The sequence below is a fragment of the Hippocampus comes genome, unplaced genomic scaffold (genome assembly GCF_001891065.2).
Source record: "Hippocampus comes isolate QL1 unplaced genomic scaffold, H_comes_QL1_v1.1 scaffold345, whole genome shotgun sequence".
Lineage (NCBI taxonomy): Eukaryota > Metazoa > Chordata > Actinopteri > Syngnathiformes > Syngnathidae > Hippocampus > Hippocampus comes.
Genome location: NW_017805538.1, coordinates 251811 through 277586, shown reverse-complemented (window position 1 = coordinate 277586; position 25776 = coordinate 251811). Strand labels below are relative to the sequence as shown.

General features: G+C 42.6%; 1 protein-coding gene and 1 long non-coding RNA gene across 3 annotated transcripts in view; both read right to left on the bottom strand.

Moving 5' to 3' along the window:
• Positions 1-9433: 9433 nt before the first annotated feature.
• On the bottom strand, positions 9434-11024 carry LOC109520868 (uncharacterized). The gene is made up of 3 exons (XR_002169252.1): positions 10712-11024; positions 9712-9825; positions 9434-9627 (listed from the first exon to the last, which is right to left on the bottom strand). It is a non-coding gene; the product is annotated as an uncharacterized LOC109520868 (long non-coding RNA).
• Positions 11025-21788: 10764 nt separating this feature from the next.
• The window catches only part of LOC109520915 (interleukin-1 receptor accessory protein-like 1), a 222431-nt gene continuing 218443 nt past the window's right edge, over positions 21789-25776 (bottom strand). For both annotated transcript variants that reach the window (XM_019878514.1, XM_019878515.1), the window contains one exon: positions 21789-22622. In XM_019878514.1, the coding sequence (XP_019734073.1) occupies positions 21895-22622 (728 nt within the window). In that variant the 3' untranslated portion in view covers positions 21789-21894. The remainder of the gene's footprint in view (positions 22623-25776) is intronic.

Below are 25776 nucleotides of genomic sequence, written 5' to 3'. Positions count from 1 at the left end.
TGGATCTCGTCGGGGCTTCCACCTCGATGGCTCCAGGGTCATCCCCTCCTCGGGTCGTTCTCCCGTCGGCCACAATGAGACAGCGGCAGAAATAGCGGCCAATCCGCGGACCACGGCGTGTTGGCCGGCCTGGCTGGGTCAGCTGGTGCTCCTTGTGGTGGCGATGTTGCCGGCGTCAACTATTTCGAGTCGCTAAATTCAGTTTAAATTCATCTCTCCTTTTATTATTTATAATTTTATCTGTGGTTTTATTGTTCTTGTTTTGATTGTAAAGTGTCCTTGAGTGTTTTGAAAGGCGCTTATAAATGTAATGTATGATTATAATTATTATTATTATTATTATGTGGAGGAAACTCATTTCGGCCGGGATCTTGTTGTTTCGGTTACGACCCGCAGCGAGTTGAGAGTAGGAACAGAGACAAATTCCTCGTGTGTTTTACATACTTGGACAGACAATCAAGATGATTCTATTTCTGATTACGAGAGAGAGCATTTCACCGAGGCAACCACTCGTCTTGTGCCATTTTAGTAAAAAGATGTAAACAGCCGTGTAATGTGACATTTTGACTCCTTTTCAATGATGGTAGTAAAAGTAAAGCATTTGTTTTGCTTTCCTAGGCCAAGATCAGCAACCATTGTATGTCACTACCCATAATGCATTGCGACAATGGCCACGGACAGCGAACAAGCAAATGATGTTCCTGCAAAATGTATGGAACTGGAAATTATTTTTGAAAATGTGATTATTTAGTTTGCAACACAGTAGTCAACCGGTTAGCACGTCCGCCTCACAGTAGAGATCATGGGTTCGATTTGGGCCCCGGCCTCTCCTCCACATTCCAAAAATATACTAGGCAGGTTAATTGGACACTCTATATTGTCCCCACATGTGACTGTGAGAGTGTGAATAGTTGCTTGTCTATGTGTGCCCTGTGATAGGCTGGCCATCAGTTCTGGGTGTATCCCGCCTACTGCCCGAAGACAGCCCTGCGACCCTTATGAGGTGAAGTGGATTCGAAAAAAAAAACAACAATATACAGTCAAACCTCGGTTTTCATCCAGAATCCGTTCCAGAAGGCTGTTCGAAAACCGAATTGTTCGAAAACCGAAACCATGCTTCCCATTGGAATCAATGTAAAAAAAAAATTAATCCGTTCCAAGTCAAGAAAACATCTAGAGAGAGAGAGAGAGAGAGAGAGAGAACACACACACAAAGTCCTGTACTTGTGGCACAGTGAGGACTAAGTAAAAATGCCTACAAAGCTAGGACCACCCTTTCTGCTTGATGAAGGAACTTAAAAAAAAACACATTTCTAGACTCAGGGGGGCACCCTTATCCAATACACTGCCTTAGATTAAATAAAACACCAAAAGTTAAGAAAAAGTTTTTAACCAGGTAAGTGAGGACAAGGCACTGGCCATGGGTTTGTAATGATTTTGAAGTAGATTAACTAGGATGCCCTTCACCTTACTGAACATTTGATGTAAATTTGTAATCAGAAATGTTACATTTTTATTAAACATGTTATCAATATGAACAGGGTAGTGTCATTTATTTAAAATATTCCGTATTAAAAAGCAAATTGGTTACTTCAGTCAGGGGAACTGTTTGTTTTATTGCCAGTTTCGCTGTCAAAAGTTAAACCATTACTTTCTTAGAACAACAAATTTAGCCTAATATGAACTCAATTTTCAAAAGACAATTTGTCTTTGCCATATCAATTAGCTGTGACTTTAATTTTTCACTTGGGGGCAGCATGGCTTCTAGACAGAGTGGTCGTCTTCCAAACCAGAGTTTGGGGGTTCAATCCCCGGCCATACCAACCATGTCCAAGTGTCCTTCAGCAAGCTACTGAACCCTGAGTTGCTCCGGATGCTGCCTCATCAGTAGGTTAATGAGGAAACATTGCGAAGCATTTTGAGTTGATATACGTAAGTGACAACCCATTTACCATTGACATGAAGCAGAATTAAAATAATCGTTCAAACCACTTTCTGAGATGCCAGTCAATTTAACTGGGCATTGGTTGGCCATGCAATTTGATTAGCATGTAATATGAAGACCTTTTGTGGTTGAGCATCACCTTCAGAATTTATGCTTCATTGTCAGAGAGCCATTCCTGTTCCAGTGTGAAATGACAATCTATAATGAAAAGAAACAGCTCAAATTGGTGAACGCTGGATTATTTATTATTCATTCATTTTTGACAAAAAAAAAAAAAAAGACTCAAAACTTACAAGAACACCTGAAAAACCTACTAAACACTAGTGATGGGAAACTGAAGCCTCATGAAGCAATGAGGCTTTCCATCCAACTGGTTCGTTCCTGGGCCAAAGCATCATGAGGCTTCATTTGTTCTATTGCGCCATGTGGAAAATAAATGTCATGACAGTGATTAAAATACCATGGATTTGATGGGGTCAAAAGGGCAGGGACTTGTGATGTGAATGAATTCTAAACATTTTCAATACCCTAAAAATGTTTTTTGCAAAGTTTCCGTCTTTAATGTCGTTTGTCTCTGTGGGCCTCCCAATTGGGTGGCAACCAGTTAAGGGTGTACTCTGACTACTGCCCAATGATGGCTAGGGTAGGCGCGAGCATGCCCGCGACTTTTTTAAGGATAAGAAGATTAGAAAATTGATGGATGGATTTGTGAACCAGATGAAGGCTTCTATTGTGAAGCACATACAGGAAAAGCAGTTTTTGCAAGTAGGTAAAAACAGCTGGTTAAATAGTATATTAAAAGTACTTTGGGTAAATATGGTTTGATGATACACATTTGTAATTGCTGATATATTGGAATGTAATGTAGCAATGAGGACTTAGAGTAAGAAAAAAAAAATCTTACCAATGACAGATCCATAACATGTCACTTGTACCAATGATATAGACTCACCCAATCCATGGCTTCCCAACATTCTCTTCTTTCGCTTGACTGTCTTCTTCACTGTTTTCTGGCACACCCCTCCATCTATAAAAGAATGTTTTGATAGAGTCAAAGTGCTTCCATATGCATCTCAGAAATATGCCAATACTACAGCGAAAGAGGATCCAAGTCGGACAAAAAACATTACCTGTTTATTCACTGCCGGAAACATCACTCACGTCATCATCAGCAGCATCATCATTTTTTTTTCTTTAATTGACTCCATCATCTGTGGCCTTCTGTAGGTGCCTTGTTGCAAGATGATATACTCAAATGAAATTCCTTACATCTCAGAAACATAGCAATGGTGCAGTGACAGATGATCCAAGTCACACTAAGAACATTACCAGTGTTTGCAGTGTCTAAGTTGGTACTGTTACCACCTCCATCATCGGATCTCGTTGCTACAGCTGAATATGGCACCTGTCTGTGAAAGATGACATTTACACCACGTAAATATGGATGGAAGACATTCACTCTTGCTCCTAGATTGGAAGGGTTTTCTTATATATGAAAATGAGAGCTGTCAAGGTAAAGGAATTACGAAACATCCATCCATTTTCCGATCAACTTATCCTCACAAGGGTTGCGGGGGGTGCTGGAGCCTTTCCCAACCGTCTTCGGGCAGTAGGTTCGGACACAGGAGGGCATAATGGTTCTGACAACTTGTAATTGAGTAACTCAAGCTTATGTATAGAAAAGCAAGCCCAGCCCTGTGTGATCTAATAAAGGAAATAGAGGAACGATTGCACACTGCTGGAGCCTATCCCAGCTGTCTTCGGGCAGTAGGCGGGGAACACCCTGAACCGGTTGCCAGCCAACTGCAGGGCACACAGACAAACAACCGTTCGCGCTCACACTCACACCTAGGGAGTGTTCAATCAGCCTGCCATGCATACTACACACAGGAAGGCCGGAGCTGGAATTAAACGCGGTACCTCTGCACCGTGAGGTCGACATGCTAACCAGCTTTAACCAGTTGTAGTTTAATGGTATTAAAACGGTACCGATCGCATTTTATCACTAACTCCCTTTCTGATTCAGACATCTGTCTTTGATCATTGTTCGTTACTTTTAATCCACAAGACAGATGTGTTTCAGAACGGAAAATGTGTGAGGATGGCGAGAGGCAGCTGTCTGTCATGCTGCTGCAACATCCTCCCCAAAAAAACTTGACATACACCGCGTATGTGTGTGCTTTTGTGTACTGTTACCATAGGAAAAAAAAAAGGTTCTGGTTAAAGGTGCCAGAGGCTGGACGGCAAAACTGGGACCAATTGGTGTGTAACTGATAATTGTTGCAACTTAGAAGTGGGTCAACATTAAGTCTGACATTTGAATATGATTAATTTGAAATCATACAAGGTTTCCAAATTAATTCCAAGCATTAACGCTACAGCATATGTAGGCGTCCCTCTTCCTGACTACTAATGTGATTTTTATTACGCACCATCATGAGCTTCCTCCCTATTGATATATTCAGTCAGAAATTAGAAAACATAATTTTACATTAAAATATGAAAGTAAAAGAAAATATGCTGATATATAAAGACATGCACACTGTAGCGGACAGAAAGGAACAAATGGAAGGGGATGACTTTAAAAATATATTAATTTACATACCAGTGACAACAGAGTCCAGGGTTTGCAGACTCTTTCCCTTCAGCCCCTCTGTCCCACGTTCCATCGTGAAAAGTAGTTTGCCAATCTTGGCCACTTGGAAAGTTGTATCTGTCTGCTGATAATTCTCGAAGTATGTCCCATAAAACAAGCAACTCGCTCGAGTTCCTGATTATTGAGGTTGAGAAGCTGACACAAGGTAGCAACGTGCTTCCCTAACTTTGTTGACCTCAGCAGTTCTGGGTTTTTGGCCTTGCTTTCTTGTGCATATCTTCTGAGGCAGTCACAGCCACGAAGATTGGTGGTCGTGCCAACCCTCGCAAACAGAAATGGGTTCTCCTCAAGTATGCCGACTTCCCTCCGTTTTTCAATCAGGAAGTTAAGTGAAGCTTGAGTTGGTTCAAGGAGGAGGATGGGGACCTTTCTCCCTCTCTTTCCTTGGGTTACCAAACGCGTCAGTCTGTGGCTTAGCTGCTTTTCCACGGGTGATAGAGTCTCATATACTGTATGTCCTTATTGAGAGGGCCTGTGTCTCCTTTTAAATATGTTCCAAGGGTTAAAACGTGACGCTTCACGTGCTTCTTACTGAAAACAATTATTTGAGCGAGAAGGCTTTCACTTAACTTTTTGTATGCTGTGATGCTCACACGCGCTGTCAGCTCTGCCTTTGCCTCATCCTCAGCTTCCAATACAACAGCGGGTCTTGGTCACGTGCAATATTCCCCTGTGCCAAGTATCGCTGGACCATAGATATTGCATCTGCTGTTGTACCTCTTCCTAGTCTCCCCACCTCATCATCCAGATGCTGCCACAGGCCACCTAAAAAACAAAACCCAACAAATTGGCATTTAGAACAGCTTCCAATAAACTAATAATGATGAGTAACATGCCAGATGTAGTTGCAGAGGGCTGCGATGATGGTCCGGGCTGGGCCTCGATTGTGCGCCCGATGACGACACGCACGCACTCAGACTGCAGTCTGGATATGGCCTCCGTGCACCTGGACGAACTGCGGAATCCAAGTGATTTGAATGTGGGGTCTAGAAGTGCTGCTAAGGTTAACACACTCAGACTCCAAACTGGAAGCAGTGTCTGTGACTTGACGCTTGAGATGTTCGTGGAGTTGTATGACTGGCTGTGAGTGCAAGGTTGAAGCGTGGCGCTCAAGTGCATGATAAAGCATTTTCATCATCGGGATGACCTTTGAACCAGACACTCGCCTTTCTTCAGACAACTCCACTGTAGCTTGATGGAATGGAGAAAGCACTAGTAGTGCTTCTCTTATGATGGTGAACTCATCAGCTGTCAGTGGAGCCAAATCTGTCTTTAGGGAGGCCAAAGATACCCACACTGGTTCCCTCTCATCATGCAGCCTTGACAGCATTTCATAGGTACTGTTCCAGCATGTTGGCACCTCATTGATGAGTTTCAGGGTTGAACGTCCCATCTGTTGCTGCACCTGAGCAAGCTTCTCCTTGGCTGTAGTGCTTGAACGGAAAAATGTGACAATGTGCCGAGCTTTGTTCCTGATGTCTGTAAGTGCAGGGACCTGATCGCATGATTTTCTAACTAATAAATTAAGATTGTGTGCAATGCAAATTGAGTGGCTTATTTGGATGTGTCTAGTGGATGTGACCATGTTTGGTGCTGCGTCAGTCACAAGACACTATTTGTTGGTTATGGCCCAGTCGTCCATCATGCCCCTTTTGACCTGGGACAAATTGTCAGCAGTGTGATTCTGTGGAAAATATTGTACTCTCAACACTGATGAACACAATTGCATATTTGCATTAATGTAGTGACAGGTGAGTGCCAAGTAGGCCTCCATGTTCACAGAGGTCCACATGTCAGTTGTTATACTCACTGCCACAGTTTGCTGCACTTCCATTTTCACTTATTCCTGTTCTTCCTTGTATTTGTTGGCCAACATTTTCTTGATGGACTGAAAATTAAACCAAGAGCAAATACGTTATAGGCGATTCATCTACAATATGGAACTTTCACACAGACCTTTCTTGTCGGCAAAACATATCAGGTTCAAGGACCTGAATCAGTTCCTTGAACCCTTCACTCTCCACAATGCTGAGGGGCTGGGAGTCCTTGACAATGAAGTTCAGCAGTGCCTGATCGAGCAACTGCTTCCTGGAAGCTTGATTGTCAAACATGAAGTGGAGAGTGAACCAATAATTACTGATTGCCAATTAATTATCAACATAGCAACCGTGAAAAGCTAATAGAATGGCTGTATACCTGGTGTTATCCTGGGTGTATAGGGAACTTCATTCTCATGCTTGGCCCGATAATGCCTCAGCATGGTGGAGGTGCTTTTGTTGGCATATAATGCGACCTGGCAAATTCGACATTTTACCTGCAATAAAATGTGAATAGCAAACTAAGAGTTACTTTTAAATGAATTTGAATTAGAATGGAACACCACGTCAATTATCTGAGAGGCACTTTGTGAGAGAACGAGATTTGAAGAAATACCTTATTCTCCAAAAGGAGATCAAAATGGTCACACACGGTGGATAATTTGCATTTCTGCTCCATAATAGGCACGAACTTCGACAAGCGAGCGAGAGTGAGGTCTGGCTTGTTTTGGCAGGCAGCATCGTGTCGCAAGACACACTTCCTTATAAACACTGTGTGGCGGGCTTTTGCTGCGTCGACGCCCCCTGGACTGAGTCGACGCACTCCTCGATGCAGTCCAGGCTGCGGCGACGCAGTTCACGTGTTGATCACGTGATCGTCACGAGGCAGCACACACACCGACACGTGGATTGCTCTGTAAGCCCGACGCATGCGTCGACAACATTGGTGTCGCTGGACCCATCACTAGTATCCAGCAACTCTAAACTTTTATGCCTTTTTTTCTGCTTTGACATTCGACGTCAAGCACTGGCCTATGCAGGCCTCAGTTGCCCCTTTGAGGGAAAACCCAATTTTAACTGCTGTAGATGGCTTGCCAGACTCATTCTTGGTTGCATCGTAGTTCGGCACATGCTTGGCTGCTTGAATTGCCATCTGAAAATTTGCTGAATCACACAGGTCTTTCAGACTTTTGACATGCTTGTTAATTTTCTTGGTGGCCAACACAAACCGTCCCAGTTCTCTCATTTTTTTGTGTAATGTATCGGTTCTGAGATTGTTCTCGGCCCTTTTTTGCAAATAATGCATCTCCATATGCACAAATCATTTCATCACTTCTGAGATGAGATGTAACATAATCCTGTAGCATGGAATGAATTGTTGTCTGTACTCCACTGGATGATTCTCTAACTGGAATCAGGTGTGAGGACGATTTTTGCACTCTTGCGCTTTTGTTTTTCTGTCCTTCCTCAATATGACTTTGCGTGTCTCCAGAGTTCGGTCCTCTTGAACATTGCAAAACAGTATTGACATGGTAGGTATTTTTCGATGTCTACCTTCGCAGAAGGCTGTTTCCATGTCACAATCTCACCATTTCCTTCTTTTAAAACAGTGAGATTGTGTTGCCAGTCGCCCTTATTACGAAGGCCTTCTAACAATGTCTTCCTTTGTATGGAGCGAACCAGGAAGCTAAATGCATAGGCGACATCACATTTGTCACTATGTTTTCTTTTGAGAAGTCTGGATATCTTCATTTGAGCCTTTAGCAGTAAATACAACAGTGAACTTTGTCCCAGACTCTGGCACCATCCTTTTTTGTGCTAGTCTTAATCGTAATTTGGTTCCTTTTTTGGCCATCATTTAACTTCTTTGTTCCTTTTGATTTCATACCTTTTTGTTTTGATTTGCCTTGAGGTCCTGAGCTTCCCCAACCTTAGTTCTACAAGATGCCAAATCAAGGTGGTCCTTGACTGATCCACTGCTATAGGAACCCTCATCTTCACTGGATGATGGTTTGTAATCATCTCCACTTTGGGTGGATGACAGACTTCTCTGTGAGCACCTCAGCACTTGATGATGATGATGGTGTTGAGGTGGTGGAGCAGGCTTTCTCATCAGGCCTCTCTTTGAGAAGATGTGTATGTTTCCCTGATGACTGGCCATCGCGCATTTGAGCCTTCACGCCAGGGCAGAAGAGGGGAAAAACAGGGAAATTGATCAATTTTGCAGACAACTGAGATGGTGAAAAACAGTTTTCTGATAGATCTCAGCAATTCTGTACAAAGTTTCTCTCTTTGCCGCTGTTTTCAACACTTATCTTCCAACTTGCGTTAATGAAAATTAGACGAAATTTTGTTGTCACACATTTTCACAGGATGGAAAGTAGACCAGATGCAACTTAAACCTTCATTAATAAACAAAAAGTACGACTTAATCAGCATGCATTTTCTAGTCTAATGGAAAAGAGACAAAAATATGATTAAATAAAAACTGGGCAAAAATCTATGGACACTTTAGTTCATGGGCAGAAACAAGACGAAAATGAATATGATTTATTGCCATCAATTACCGGTCATTCGACCAAGCTCTCACGTGATTCAGGGTAAACAACGGTGGCTAATCTCGGAGATGCAGATTAACTGTAGATAACACAAATCACCTTGGCAGCTACACATGGATGCAAACTAAAACAAACTTAAGGAATTCTTTTCCCTAAATCAAACTAAAATGATATGCCACGCACAATTCAAAACAACTTTAACCTAACTTTTCATTCATGAAATGTCTATGAATATGGAAATGTTCAATATTATTAACTGACAAAAAAATGTTAAAGGGTAAAATGATTGTCCTGACTAAAATTCCTGGCTAAAAGTAGATGAATAACATTGTTTTGTTGGATGAAAATAAAGACAAAAATGCTCGACTCATTGTCAACTAAAACTTGACTAAATAAAAAGGAATGAGACTGACTAAATATGATTTAAAAATAAAAGTGTGATTGAAATTGGGCTAAAAATTGACACCATGTAAAAATGGCTGATTAAAATTAACACTACCTCCAACATATTTAATGTATTTACAAATGCACAGAAATTACTTTCAAAGTGTTCGGGCACAGGAAAGGGAGAAGTAGCAGTGGATCCAAGAGGAAGTCGTAAGGTAACGTGGTCCGTGGGGAAAACGCAGAGGCAGGCTGGGCAGGGAGCCACTGGGAAAAGACAAGCGAGAATAAATATTTATGCACCAAACATCCAAAAAGGGCAAGCGTGTGCACTAGAAAAGGCCTAGATACCACTCGTAACTCAAGAATCATCTGGCACCCGCTTGCAGATCAGCAGAGGTATGATACACAGGTGGTGATTGCTGATCAGCTAGCTGCAGGTGCGGGAGCACCCTCTGGCCCAGCCTGATAATTAGAGGAAGCAAATAAAGTCCCGGAAGTGGACCACCAAAATAAATGAGGAAGTCACAATACAAAAACCTAAGGAGGATCACGTCACAAAAAGGTCTTTATGTGGAACAAATGGCTTATTTCCAACTCATGCCTGGCTGCAAGAAATTGTAAACATAATACAAAAAATTATAGTAATAAATAAAATGGTACAGAGCAGTGTTTGAACCTGTGATAATAAAACTCATGTTGGAGGGTCTGTGAAGCTAACCAACTGGCGTTAAAAAGAATAGCACAGCTCGCGTTGGCCTGCAATCCACCTCATTCATTCGTTATTTAATAAAAAAGAAAATGAAACATTTTTCTCAAGAAAAAAAAAGGTTTCTGGCTAGACTAAACCAGCCTAGTTTAGTACAATAGCGTGAGCAATAGCACTGGCTTATGTTTACTTCATTTGTCTGCTGATTTCAATTCGCGAGGTCTTATTTTTGCCGAAATATAAACTACATAATATGCGCAAGGTTACTAAATTGCTGCTTTCTGTTTTTAGATCGCCATCGTTTCTTCGTTGCTTTCGTGAACAAAATCCACACGGTCAAGGTCATTAGGTTTCATTGGTCTACATAAAGCAACTTTAAATTAAAATCAATTTACGGCCCATCGCTAACGGACACCTAGCCTGCCGTTGACGACTGATTTATGAGCGAAACCTCGGAAAGAATACACGGACTGAGAAGGACCGTCTGTACTGACAAGTACAATGACAAGTCCCGAACCGGTGGAGAACCCGGAGACGAACGAAAACGATCTTCCGTCGGTGCTCAGTACGCGGATTGTTACGACGACAAGCTGGACGCATTCGCGGGTGTCCGCGTCACGACAAAGAAAAATGATTGCTTACCTGAGCATTGTCATATCGTTCGGCACACTGTCGGTGGCGCTCCCGGTAAACTGCGAATCTTCTTCGTCGTCTGTCCATGTCAAAAAGCTGAATGCCTGAGCCAACTAGTGTAGGTTGTCCAGGTACAGAAGTTTAAGTACAATGCACGCGCCAAAATCTATCACGTGAACACTTGACTGCGCTTCTCCGGCTTTGATTTCAATAATTGGTTTCCTAATTGATGCGAGGGGGGAGGAGGGAGATGGGGACAGCCGCAACTGTGGAGTGAAAACTCAACTTAACTCTTGATCAACCCTTTCATGGTCTTCTCACTTTAACGATGAGATCTTTTCTTCAGCGATACATCGGTGTTTATTTGAACGGCGGGGGGAAGAGGACAAACAGCTTGCCCGTTTTTATATGGCTGACTACGTCATTCACCACGAACAAAATGCAGAGTAGAGTTATATTGCCCTCTGCTGGCTCAGCTGCAAAAAGGCACTCATACAACTTTAATTATAAGAATAATAATAACAACAATAATAATAATAATAATAATAATACATTTCATTTATAAGCGCCTTTCAAGACACTCAAGGACACTTTACAACCAAAACAAGAACAATAAAACCACAGATAAAATTAACAATCTATTAAAGAAATTCAAACAAATTAAAACATCCATACTGATTAAAACATCCATACTGTTTATGCAGTGATCTGCTTCAGTTATTACAGTTTGGAATATTGTCAAAGATGTTCCATATTTATGCTTGTCCGTTTTTCCTACTTCCAACACTACAACATCACTTGAAGAAGTTTACTGGCTCCTTTCTGCATCCACCATTTAACATTGCTGCCATTGAAACGAATATACAGGTACCCTTAAACTGTCAGAGGGGCTAATGTTGTGGTTTATCAATGTAGTAATACAATAATACTGAAATAACAACCTATATTTCCAACCCGCCTTTCCAAAAAGATGAGAAATGTCATTGTTTCTTCATTTAATACAGGGGTCTCACACTCGTGGGCCACGTAACGCTACTTTGAGCCCCCCCCCCCCCCGCCTTGATGTGAAAGTTTAATGTTAGTGCAGCCAGTGCAAGTTTGATATGGATGCTGTAAGTACAGTATTAGCACTACTTCTGTGCTAAAAAGTTAGGTCTGTCTCATTCGAAGGCTGACAGCTTCGGAACACCTGAACTATAAGGGCAACGTGACCGCGCCCACAGTTCCCAGCACCAGCTTGAATACACATGTAAACCACGAATACAAACAACCCATCCGCTGCTGCCCTTGTTAGTTCTGCTGAATACACATTTAAACAGATAAACAACACACTGGTGTGGCTGTCACCAGAGCCAAGTGCTCCGAGGCACGCGACCTGATGTTACACACGCACAAGAATGGGGAAAATGAGAGCTAAGGCTAAAGTTTTATGTGTATGTGTCTATGTTAGCATTAGCTCCATGCTAGCTGGTAGCCAAACTTTTCAAACTTTATTACATTTTCTAATTAATTTAATTTAATTTTAAATGGCCACCACAAACTATTTGTGTTTCCATGGTTTCTAACCTTCAACCAATCTCTAACTGTGCCATGCTTGACGTCATATGCAGCCCCAGGACCCTGAGTCGATCTGGTACCAGCGGAAATAATGTTCTTTGTACGTCAGCTAAACTTTAAAACTAAAACTTCAACAAGACAGTGATACCTAGTGGAATTTAATACTATATATGACACAGCCCGAACATGTCTTTCTCAAAGCCTGCAGTGAAGAGAAAGGTTGGTGATGAGCACAGATAATTTCAGGAATAGTGGGAAATACAATATTTCTTTGTGGAGCACTCGGGGCACCCTGACGACACTTATTTGCACAGAGAAAGTTGCGGTGCTTAAGAATTACTATTTGAAACTCATTACACAACTAGACATGCAAATTACCAGGGAGATGAGAGAGTCAATCAAGTTGCAAGTCTTAAAACATGGCTAGTGAAGCAACCAAACTTTTTTTTAAGAAAGTAACCAAAGACAATCAAAGCTAGCTATGTGGTAAGTGAGATGATTGCTAAAGCAGGGAAGCCATTCACAGAAGGTGAATTTGTCAAAAAGTGCCTGTTATAGGCCACAAGTATTGTCTGTAGAGAAAAGAAAAGTCAGTTAAGCAACATTAGCCTTTCTGCCAACACTGTGGCAGAGTGCATTGCTTGGATGCGATGTGCTGTTGTGGGAACTGATTTACAAAGTCTACTCTTTACTGGTCGTCATGCTGCATTGTATGAATAATAACTGCATTGTTTAAATTCTAGTGGAAAATTCTAATGTTTTATTCATACCTTTTTAATGTGAAACGTGCATATTTACACCCTAATTGCCATGCTAAGGAAAAAACTGTTAGTGTATAAGATGTGAAGCCTATTTTATTGGCTTTCTTGACCCCAGAAATGTATACACTGACACCAAATTTGTCATTGTAGCAATAACAGAAACAGAGGCTTGGGCTCCAGAGTATCTTTCGGGAATGGTGGCCATTAAAAAAATAAAACACGTTCAATTACTGTACACATTATTATCTCACTTGTGTCTTGTATGACGCCAACATACAGTACTTTCTATACCAACACATTGCATTGCATCACGACTTGAAGTCTAAGGCCTATTTTTTGAGCTAAGGCGCTCTACCAGTTGTGTTTTCCTGGAAGTAGAACATCAGTTTGTTGAGATTGGTGCTGTGGAGAACGCTGGTCATTTATACTCTACTCTAGCCTTGGGGCTAGCGATCAATAGCTCATATATTAGCTCATGCAAAAGTTATTAAAATGAAAACAGTCATGTAAATATGTTTTAAATACAGAAATTTCAACTAAAACACCTTTAAGCTGGCATTTTAAAATTCCGATTAGAAGAGGCATACTTGAAACATGCAATATTCCACAGTACCTGTATTTAAGTTCAAGTCAGCCGTGTGGACATGCAGCAGGGTCATGAACATTATTCCCTCTAATTTTCCATTTGTAATAGCATTCACACAAACTCTCGGAGAATTGCTTGGACCACAGTGAGCAAAATCAGACATGCATGTGACAGCCAAACCAGTGTCAGACCTGTCCAAAACCTGAGATCACAAGTTACATGAAGTAGATACATACCTGTCAACTTTTCGGCGCGCCAACCTGTATAAACTACCAAAAAAAATCCTGATAAAGAGCAAAAAATCCTTATAACATACCAAAGCATTTTATATGTCAAAATAACGGCAGAAAAAAACCCACGAAATTTTCAATGATATTTATTGTAGATCTCCATAATACAATGTCTGGTTAATGTCTAATCATCATTCTACTTAGTGGCATTACTGTGTTCAGAGTTGTAGCGTTCCTTTTTTCACCAACTCCAAATGCTGACCCATCGGCTCGAAGTTACAGTATTCATTCATATTCGCATTCAAGTATGCAATGAATACACTGCTGTTTTCAACTAGGAACCACGTGATTTACTGGAAAGTTACCGGAAATGAAAAAAAAACGGGGGGAAAAAAAAATGGAAATTTTCAGAATCCGTATGATTTGTGCGATACGGCCATATACGTAAGATTCACCACAAAATCCGTATGAACTATGGCTAAACCGTATGAGTTGACAGGTATGTAGATATGTTACAAAACAAACGAACAAACCAAAAAAAAAATCAAACTACCTATACATTAAAAAAAAATCAAACCACTGAATAGAGATTTGTCACATAAATAACAGCCCTCATTCGTTACTTTTATTTTAGCACACAAGTCATTTCAAGAATAATCAAGTCTCAATACAACCTGTATCAATATTATCCCACAATGCCCACTCGTTAATAATGGAAAACATGTCATTTAGATAATCATAAACATTTCTAGTCCCCTGACCACTGAAAAGTGTCAAAGAGGCTCATTTTAGGGGCTCGTAAACTATGTCCATATTTGGTCCTCCTGAATGAAGCGGTCACAGTGTCGCCTGCAGCGTCTTGTCTGCGGTGGGTGTGAGTGCTTGTGTGTCAATATATGATTACAACTTAAGCAAAACGACTGCGTGTGCACTGTGCACCCTCGGCCACACGACTGAAACTATAAGGGAAGTGGGAATGATGTTGTGTCCTGATTATAGATTCAACTCGGGTGTAAATGAAGGAATTAATGTAGAAATGCCTGTGCATGGTGCGCGCCAACACCACCGTGTGCGCTGGGAGCACGAGAGTAGCGCGAAATTGCTCACGCGTACAATTTAGAGGGAACATTGTTCAAGCCGAGGTTGGTTACTGATTCACAGCCTCTTCAAAGGGAAACCATGCCTGCAAGCTGAATTCTCGCGGTATTTGTGAATTCACACAAACCCCAGAATCCACCTTGTCAAAAACTCGCCGATTTCAGTGCGGACCAATCATAAGGCAGCGGTGTGTTTGGGGGCGGGGAAAATTATGCAGTTATGACGAGAATTTCTCGTTTTACAATCAGCTTTGGTCAAAAATTAATGTTGTTTCACAGGTGTTCAAAATTTGCCATATCGCTCAATCAGTCGGAAGTATTGTAGTGAACGTCCCGCCTTTCCCGAGCAGATACATTGGATGGTAAACTTCAACAGCAACACTGAGTAACAACTCTGTTTATTGCTCAGCTAACTTTTACGATAGATCGTAACACATCGTAAAAGGTGGGCTTTCACCAGTTTGGATAACCACATTTCATATTCTAGAGCATTTGCTATATGCATCACGTAAAAAGGGACATTTAACTGTTTTGCAGCCAAAAATAACGACTGCATTGCTCAACTGCTGGTTCATACATGACCAGCACATAACCCACAATTTGCAGTCATTCCAGTAGTTTCTTCAAATTCCGGTCGGTACTAACACTGATTGGGAGGAATGTTGGCGCCATTTATATATTTTATGAGAGACGCCCACAAGGTATAAATCGTTATAAATCAGTCAGACATTGCTGATGATTTGTTGTTTCCTTTAATTTAACTAACTTGGATAGTTTGAGCTTTGCCGAGCTTTTCCATGTTTTTGAAGATTAACATGATATAAAGTACAGTCATACCATGCATGCCCCCGGACCCCCCTAAAAGGGCTGTGTTCCCCTTGGGGCTAAGCCCCCCTTGTTCTTCAAACCTAGTGACGCCCCTGCATACCATATCGAATCAAACCATAATCCCATTGAATTAAAGCACAGTGAATCATTACAATTTGAAATTATTACATCCTGCTTGTGATAGAAAGTGACTTTGTAATGCAGGTTTATATGCAACAGCCTTAGAGCTCCCTCCTGTGGTTGTTTGGTATATTCTTTGCTGATGGAGAAAACCACACAAACCCAATATGGCCGGACTTTCTTGTCACGCTGTTGAACCTGAATCCTATTTTGTTGTGGCCTTGGACAAGAATTATCCGCGAATATACCTGAGGGCAAAATAATAATGCTGACCATTTGTTTTGGTAATCGTTATATTTGACTTGAAATCTGAAACTGTTGGACATACGATGTAACATACTTTTTGCAGGACAGTGCGTGAGGTACCTTAACTCCGTGATTCCCAACCAACTGAGCCAAGGCACATATTTTAAGTCCGCAAAATCTCATGGCACACCACCAAACAAAAATGTCACAAAAAGTGGGTACCACATGTCAATTTATATATTTTCTGCTGTTGAAGGGATCAGTTATTGGTTCTATCTGTCACTACCAGTAGCTGCCATAGATGGATGGATAAAATACATTATTTGTGATAGATAGATAATTTATGACCATCCATCCATTATCTGATCTGCTAATCCTTACAAGGGTCGCAGGAGTGCTGGAGCTTCTCCCAGTTGTCTTTGGGCACTAACTAAGCGGGGTACACTCTGAACTGGTTACCAAGCAATCACAGGGCGCACACAGACCAACAACCATTCACACACACAATGACACCCAGGGACAATTGAGAGTGTTCCATTAAACTGCCATGCCCCGCGGCCTTTGTCACTGATGGATGGATATAGAGGAGGTCCCCAAAATGTGAACACAATACGTTCTGAGAGGCTGATTGTAAGCTTAATTGTTCGGAAATCAAAACACATTAAATTTCAATTTATAATTGTCATTTGGGGTTATTTAAAAAATATGTATTGTAGCGTGGTGCCGACGGAGATGGGGGATGTGTGATGCAAATACTTTCCTCTGCTCTTTATCTATGCTATGACTTCCTCCTCTGATCTGGCAGCCTGGGGCCCTTCACCATGGACCCTGCGTTGTACCTCATCAATCTCAAGTTGTGACAGCAATTGCCGTTTGTGGATGTTGGAACACTGAGCTACTAGTTGTTTCGTGGTCAACCGTGACTGTGGGTTTCGAAGTAACCATTCAGCCCGCATTCTCTGCATGTAACCCCTCTGGCTATTGCTTGAGTAGTAGCATTCCAACAGAGCCATGTTATCGCATCTCGCCCATCTCCGCTTTGTGTGTGTGTGTGTGTGTGTGTGTGTGTGTGTGTGTGTGTGTGTGTGTATATATATATATAGGTTGTCATCGGAGAGATAATCGCCGCCGACAGCATCGCAGAGGTTCGGCCACCTGAGTTGTCTCCATTCTTCTTCTTCTCTGAGGTGTTTAACGGTGGCTGGCAAACTTACAGAGTATCTTCCTTTCCTACTAGTGGCAGAAAGGGGAACGACAGAACTGTACAGTCTGAAAATAATAAGCAATTTATGAACATCAGGCAGCCTTTGTTGCTATCTATGAATGTTTTTTTTTTCAGTGGGCTGTTTGCAACATGGGAATCTCCGGTATATAAATAGTCTTCTCGCCTGCGCGGATGTCATCTCCTTCCAGGTCAGGTCCTTTACCACAGGCCCGGGAGTTTGAGCTTTCTGTGCAGGATCTTAGCTGTGGTCTGTTCGGCTGACGTCATTATTGAGCCAGTGTTCTTCCACACACATCCAGGTACATACAAACATGTAACTCAGACTATGTGACTTCAAGTGTGTTTTATTAATAGCATTAGCTCATTTCATGTACATTACAGATAGATGATAGAAAATAACCCAGAAACAGAAGAGACCATTCGTTCTGCTCTCTAGTGAAAGTGCCTGCAATTAATTCTGTGCTATATATTTGTTACTCATCTTCATCACAACCATTTGTCACCACAAATATTCCAAATACTCACCGTAATATAAAAAATGGGTGTCCACGTATAACATGAATTGGTGCAATGGGAATTTATTTAAGCTCCTCCTTTAGGACGACTGCTTTGTGATGTGGCCCCAACGGGATTATTATGGCTTGATTGTCTTCATCTAAATCTTCATCATTGTATTTTGACATTGCGTTGTCACAAGCACACTGCTCTGCTTATCCGTCATTAGTTCTGCCACCCCAAAAATCATACACCTGAATGAATCCTCTCAAAATGTCGTGACTTTGATTTCAAAGTGCCTTGAGATAAATTGTCACAATTGTGCACAATAACGTAGCAAAGTTTTATTCCTTTAGTTTCACATCCTTACCGTCAGTCAGGGGTCGGATGGATCTTTCTGTTCTTAATTATTTATATTATCAAGACTTTTGGCATCATTCTCCACTTCCTACCTTGTGGGAATAGTTTGCGGAAGGCCCCTTGTATTCCAGCATGTCTTTTCCCCACCGCATAAAGCAGCTTGAATGAGTTTGGGGTGGAAGAACTTCAACCCAGCAATCTATTTCCACAGATGCATTGCTAAAGCGTCTTGACTGAGAGCGGAAACTACGATATCTGCAAAACGGGAAAGAAGTCATTATCTTGTCCTATTAGGCGTATATTCACTTCTTTGATATGGCAACACCTCCCGCGCTGGAGTTGTAGTTTCATTTCTGCTCATGTTGCCACGGGTTTAAAGAAACAAGAAAGAAAAGTAGCAGTCACAACACAGATGCAGTCCCACGTTTCACACAGAAAACGTGCACAGAGAACACGCGATATCATCCTGAGTTTGGAGGCCAAAGCCCTAAAGTTTGCACTCCTGGATAACTGACATCTGTCCTGCTGGCAAAATGGAATGGTGCTCGGAGAGCCGAGCAGTCGTATAGGAAGGGAATGATGGCTTAGCCCTGGTCCGACCGGAGGAACCGCATGAAGCGAATGCTTTGGGTTGATGATGTGGCTTCTCCTTTCCCCCGTTTCCGAAATCGCCTTGGGCATTGTTGCATCCGGGTGCTGTCACAACTCGCCTTTTTTATGATGGAAATACAGATTGTGCAAAAGTCTTCGGCCCTCACTAGTTTTGTTGTTTTTACCTTTTTTTTCCTCAACGGTCATTTTGAGACATTGTAAAACAGTAAGTGGTCGGACAGATACCGCTACCACAAAAACACATTTGCTGGAGGAAAGGAAGAAAATGTCACATTTTGGTGAGAATCGGGGTAGAAGTGCAGGTACAACCTTTGATTTTCAGTGTTTGCCCCCCTCCCCCCCTCCACACCCTAACAATTTTAACAACCTCCATGAATGACTTTTGTCTGGCCCTGGCAGAGATCTGCACTCTTCTGAGGTACGCTGGCTGCTAAAACAACACAAGATCAAGTGGCCGAGGACTTCCCAACTGTAATATACTCTTTGCGATGTAAGACATACAGTGAATGACCCATCAGAGGGGGTGAGCGATGCCCTCTGACTTACAAATCTCTGCTCTGAAAGTCCTTCTGTCACCCGCACTTTTACAAAAATAGACTCTTTTCATAAAATACTACACAATTAAAATTTTTCTGCGATAGAATCATTTGTTAGGGGTATATAAGTCTGCGTTATCTCAAAGAAAACAGCAATGTAAGCCAATAGCACCGTCTTTCTCAGGTACCACTGCCATCCGTTATTGGGGTTTGTGACTCCTGAGTTTGTGTCCTTGACTTGACAAGTGGTTGGAGCGGCTGAGACATGGCTCCCGGAGATCCTGCCCACCACCAATAATCACCCATCTCACATATCTTCGACCCACACACTCATGTATGTGATCCATTTCACAAGCTTCGCAAAAGCAAACAAAGAAACACACACACACACACACACACACACACACACACACACACACACACACACACACACACACACGATGACAGAGAATGTCATCAATAAAAACAAATGCTACAAAGAATTACAAACACTATGTACATGACCCTGTGTTCCAGCATTTTCCCAGCCATAGTGGCCAGTGTTGGCTTAAGTTACGTGTTTACAGGCATGGCGTAAAACAGTTGCTCTTTTTTTCCCCCATTTGTTATTCAGTGTGACAAAACAATCCGTGCATCGTTTGTTCTTCCCACTTCTTGTTTGGCAATTGAAAAAAACAAAAAAAAGTGCCTGGTTATTATTATTATTATTTTTTTTACTCAATTCAATGCTAAAAAAATACAACATTTAAAAGCGAGTTAACGTAAGATTGGTAAGGACCATTAGAACAACCATGTTAGCTGTCATTGTCCCCACAATCAGTCCGGACGAGACATTAAATGATCTAACAGCCATATGAGATCATCAACACATTTTGAAAGGATTATTGTCTTTGGCATCATGTTTGCTTCGTTTGTCACTGCATAATGGTTGAAAGAAGAATAAAAATAAGCACTGATGAAACGATTTGTCCCAATTCTACTCGTCTATCTGTTCGTGTGGACATGAATGAGTTGAAAACGATTTGATTGGAAAGACAGAGATGGCTGAAAGCAATTGTTCGGTCTGCCTTCTTCAGAGTCACAGGGTGATTTTGATTAGGGTCCACACAGTCAGATTCTAAGATCCACGGATATGTTTAGAGGATTTCGTCGTATTTCATCCGTAAATATAAAAATGCTGTGTATCAAACCCTCTGAATCAATGTAGAAATCAATTTATTGAATTATTATTATTATTATCGTTTATATTTTTAAAATCACCCTCTTTGACCATGGGACAGCTATGTGGGTGGGGTTCACATGCAGACAGGAATGATCAGGTTGGAAGGTATCCAAGTGCCTACTTCAGAGCGATGATCTGTGATCGCACTGGCTAATTTGATATCCACCAATGGAGATCTCCTTGCAGTTCTTTATAAACGCACTTTGTGTGCTTTGAGCCTCTGCTAGTCACCGCCTGCTTCCGCAATGACTGTGTGCCTCTCACGTGCTGCACTTAAAGGGCATGAGTTGCTTCCATTGGCCGGGGAATCGATTCGGCTGTGTTCACGTGCACAAAAGGCGCAAGAGGCAATTTCAAATTGCGCTCATCTGTGAAAATACCAAAATAAAATAAAGTCCACCCGTGTGCTTTGTACTGGACTTGCACACTGGGCACAATGGCAGAGCCTGAAGGATGACTATGTTACTGCACTTAAATGTGAGTCGTGATGGTAATTCTTGGAAAGCCAAGTATATTTTTAGGTGGGGAGGGCCCGGTCCGTTTTAAAATATGGCTTATGCATTATTTGAAGAATCATAGTCGTTGGAGTCCTAACTAATTATGGCAGTGAACAAGCTAAGCTATCTTTGCTTCTTTATGCTTGCTATTAAACTTCCGGATCACATCAAGATCCATCCATCCATTTTTTGATCCGCTTTATCCTCACAAGGGTCACAGGTGGTGCTGGAGCCTCTCCCAGCCATCTTCAGGGAGTAGGCAGGGGACACCCTGAACCTGTTGCCAGCCAATCGCAGGGCACACAGAGACGAACAACCATCCGCGCTCACACTCACAGTGAGGGATAATTGAGAAAGTTGAATCAGCCTGCCATGCATGTTTTTGGAATGTGGGAGGAAACCGGAGTACCTGGAGAAAACCCACGCAGGCACGGTGAGAACATGCAAATACAACACAGGGAGGCCAGATCCGGGATCGAACGCTGCACCTCTGCACTGTGAAGCCCACGCGCTAACCACTCGCCCAGCGGGCCGCCAAAATCAAGATGAGAAATCAAATATAAAAATCCAATCAAATCCCCTGGCCAATTTTTCCATTTTGTAAATTTGATTTGGGCTTGAATTGAGATGTGAAATATCTGACATTTCATTTTTTGTTTCATTTAAAAAACAAAACAAAAAACAAGGAACCAAACAGTCTTTTTTTTTCTCCCCCAATTGCCAATTAAAAACGGAAAGGACGAATGATACACAGATTGCAAAAGCAATGCCACCCTGTCTCCTGGATTAGTATGTCCTATGTTGCGGTGAGGGCTGTGTGTCACCAGATGACGCTGGATATACTGGTCTCTCGGGGCAGAAGCGGCAGCATGGCATTGTTGCCGTGGCCTTCCTCTAAACTCTGCTGTCGCGGCGACTTGGACTGAGGCCGCTGTCCATTCAGGAGTGTCATGGGGATGTTGCAGTACGTGTGCTGGTTTCGGCTGGAGGACAAGTGTGGCAGAGTGCCCCTCTGTGGCAGCTCATAGTCGTAACTACGGTAGTATTGTTTCTGTCTCATCTGGGTGTGGTACGAGTTGTGGAAGTTGGAACGCAAGTCTGGGTGCGTCGTCGCCATGGCGGTGGAGGTGGCGGCCGCCATGGACATCGCCGATACCGCCTGGAGCTCGCCAAAGGGCCCTTGCTCACTCACATCCAGCACTTGCTCGTGGGAGATGCTCAGGGGCTCGGTGCGCTTGAAGGGCATCTCGTAGACGAGCTGCTTCCAGAACTTGGAGTCCAGCTTGTTGCTGGCCGCGCCGTGCCATTTGATGACGGTCAACGTCTTAATGGTGTGTTTGAGGGCCTCCACCTCCTGGTAGTTCATGATGCCGCGCAGCTCGGCGCACTCAATAAGGATGACCTTGATCTCGCCCGTCACCAGCATATTACGAAGACGTGTCTCCAGCTCAAAGATGCTCCACCCCCTCCGCACCACGTAGCTGGGCGTCAAAACGATGATGAGGCGCTTGCTCTGGTCCACACAGCGTGCAACGTCCTCGATGTAAGCTAAAAGCACATGTACAAAAACCACACGGGCGATCACTTTCTGTAAGCCAGAGCTGCTTTGGCAATGCTATTTGCATGATTCATTTTTGTTGGCGTGCTAACAACCTCCACTGCTTTCTTTCAAAAGAGTCTTCATGGCTTTTGGGGACGCGGATAAAATCCTATTGTTTACACCCAGTTTGAGAAGATTGTTGCAAAGAATTACACATCCAAACCTAGCACAGGGGGGTTCAATTGATTCCTGACAATAAAGCTCAAACATTAAGATGAGCAAGCCAACAGGGATTTTTCAGCATATCTCCTAAAAATAAAACATGTTAAGTTTGATCCATCTTGAAACCTTAAACCCTTGTCTGATTTGTGTTTTCACATTGATGTGTGTCAGTGCACTACAGTGTGTCACTGCATCGGCCGCTAAGTGACACTGAAGCAGTGTGACACGAACACAGAATCACGCACGTTTTAACAGACAAAAGAAACATGACACAGTCAAGGACAACATCCATTACTTTCTTCTTGGCATGTCGGATTACAAGGCAAACTTTGTTTGCGGAAAAAAAAAGGCTTTTGCATGAAAATTCTCTCCACAGGTGTCAAACTCAAGGCCCGGGGGCTGCCACATCATCATGTGGCCCGCAAAAGCAGCTCAAACATATCAACTTCCATGATGCCTTCTAAAATGTCGGCCAAAATTGTAAATTTTCATACGTAATAAATAAGAGATATCTTCTAAGCATTTTCTTGTTTCCAAACCCCTCATGATAGTAACTTAAACAATAGTTGAATCAACAGCTGACTTCTTTACATGGTTTCAGTCAGAACGGCCCTCCAAGTTAAACGGTAACTAAAATGTGGCCCGTGCCATAAATGTGTTTGACATCCCTTGCTTTCGGCTGGGACCTAAAAGCTAGCACAACTTTGAAAAATGAAACACAACATATTTGTTTACTGTACAGAACGGAATCCAAACCAAGCAACTTGCGGAAATGGTTTTGATTTTTTTTTCTGTTGGATAATAAATTGGCATGCTCGTAGTTGCTGGCCAATTCCCGCTTCTCACCTGTTGCAATTCTGTCTCACCTTCAACTGCTCTTCGGGCAGATCAGCAAATGTGAGTGTGTGTTTCTTTTTACTAATTTGTCAATGCCCTTGAAAGCTTCTGATTTATTGGGTGCGCCAGAGAAGTCGGCGGGGGCAGTGTCACAAAAGACGGATTTCCCATCCAAACTACAAACTAAACGTTTCCCCTTCAAAGTAATCCTCTTGGAGTCAAACATTTCTCTGCCATGCCTTTGGGCACTCCTGGAGGGATTCTTTCAAGATCCTCCTCAGCATTATCATCACGGTCATCTCGGTGTTGTCCACGCCTTCAAAACCTTGATGACGACCTTGAGTTTGGGAAAGATGAAAAAAGATCACACAAGGCCAGGTGAGGTTCCTCCGGCACGGAGGAATGCTGTCAGATGCTCAGCGTGTTGCGAGCAGCCACGCTGTCATGGTGAAGCAGTGCCGAGTTGTCCTGCAAAAGCCCTCGCCTCATTTCGAGTACTCAACAAAGCAAAGGCCACAGAGCTCTTTGTAGACGTGCGCTGCTTGATCAGGCCCACATTGAAAGGGACAACATAGTTTGGATTTCAAATATGTTGTTTGTGACACTGGTCCTGGAACTTTTCTGACAGACATCATTGAGCAAATCATTCAGAGCTCAATGAATTTTCCCTTTTCCCTTAAATAGGAGCCAACCAAAGACATTCGTGCATCTTTTTTTTTGACTGATGGCCGTACAAACTTCACGTTAAAATGCGCGCTGCGGTGATGCATTGACACATTTGGATGTTTGGTATTTGCATTCTTCCTTAAAGGTTTAACCTATAATTGTCAGGTGTAAAGTAATGAAGTAGAAAGACTTAGCTACCTTAAGTAGAAATTTGGAGATCGACACTCTACTGAAGTAGTTATTTTTCATTCTACTTTTTATTTCTTGCAATTTATCGCAAAGATCTGTACTTTGAGGTCCTTACAAAAAAAAAAAAAAACCTTGATACTATTTCATTTAGGATTGTGTTCGTTGCAGTTTATCATTGTTCAAAACACCAATCCGACATTGGTGAGGCGAATTTGATTGTGGTTGGATGAGAACTATAAACAGGAACAGGTACCATTCTGACACTCTCTTGGTTTGTCAGCGATGCCATTGCACCTGCACATGACACAAATCAACAAATCATCCATCGACAACTCGCCACACTCAAACTAGCGCAGGCGTATAGCTTTGCCCGTAAGATGTCTGTGTCCCAGCCGAGTGCAGGCAACGAGTAGGTTGGTAGCCAGAAAAATCCAGCCCACCATGAATCAAAAACAACTGATTTTGAATGCGCTGCAAACTTTGTGAACGGAGATGCCGCTAGCTCGTGGCCAGAGGCGTCAAATAAGAGGTTCGGAAAATAAAAACCCTGCCACAGTTTGGCTTTTGCCACCGGTGCTTCAAAACCCTGGAGTGCTCTTTAAGAAGCATCCGTGGCGAAAGCCAAACTGTGGCTAAGACTTTACTGGATCTGGATTTGGACTTGGCAATCCAGCCTTTCAAAAACTCGCCATCAAACTTGAAAAAGCACACCGAAGTAAGATGACTCCATGAATCACACGTTAATGCTCAGGAGTACACATGGCTCTTAAATGTAATTTGCATTGTAGTCCTCTTAAATGCGTTAATTTGTAATGGCCATATACACAAGTGAAACAAGTAGAAGTTTTAGTCATGATGGCCTTTATTTATTAATTTTTTTGTGAACCCCAATGTGCAGGCACTGAGCCGGTGGGGCAATGAGTATGCCCACACCTGCTCTGCACCTCTCACCGTGGGCAACTCCAGAGTGGAAGAGACTCCAACCCCTCTCGAGAGAATGGTACCAGAACCCAGGCTGTGTGTGGAGGCAAGTCTGACTATATCCAGTCGGAACGCCTCTACTTTGCACACTAGCTCGGGCTCCTTCTCTGCAAGAGAGGTGACATTCCATGAACCTAGAGCTAGCTTCTGTAGCTGAGGATCAGACCGCCAGGGTCCTCGCCTTTGGCTGCCGCCCAGCTCACACTGCACCCGACTCCTTTGGCCCCTCCCATGGGTGGTGAGCCCATGAGAAGGGGGACCCACGTT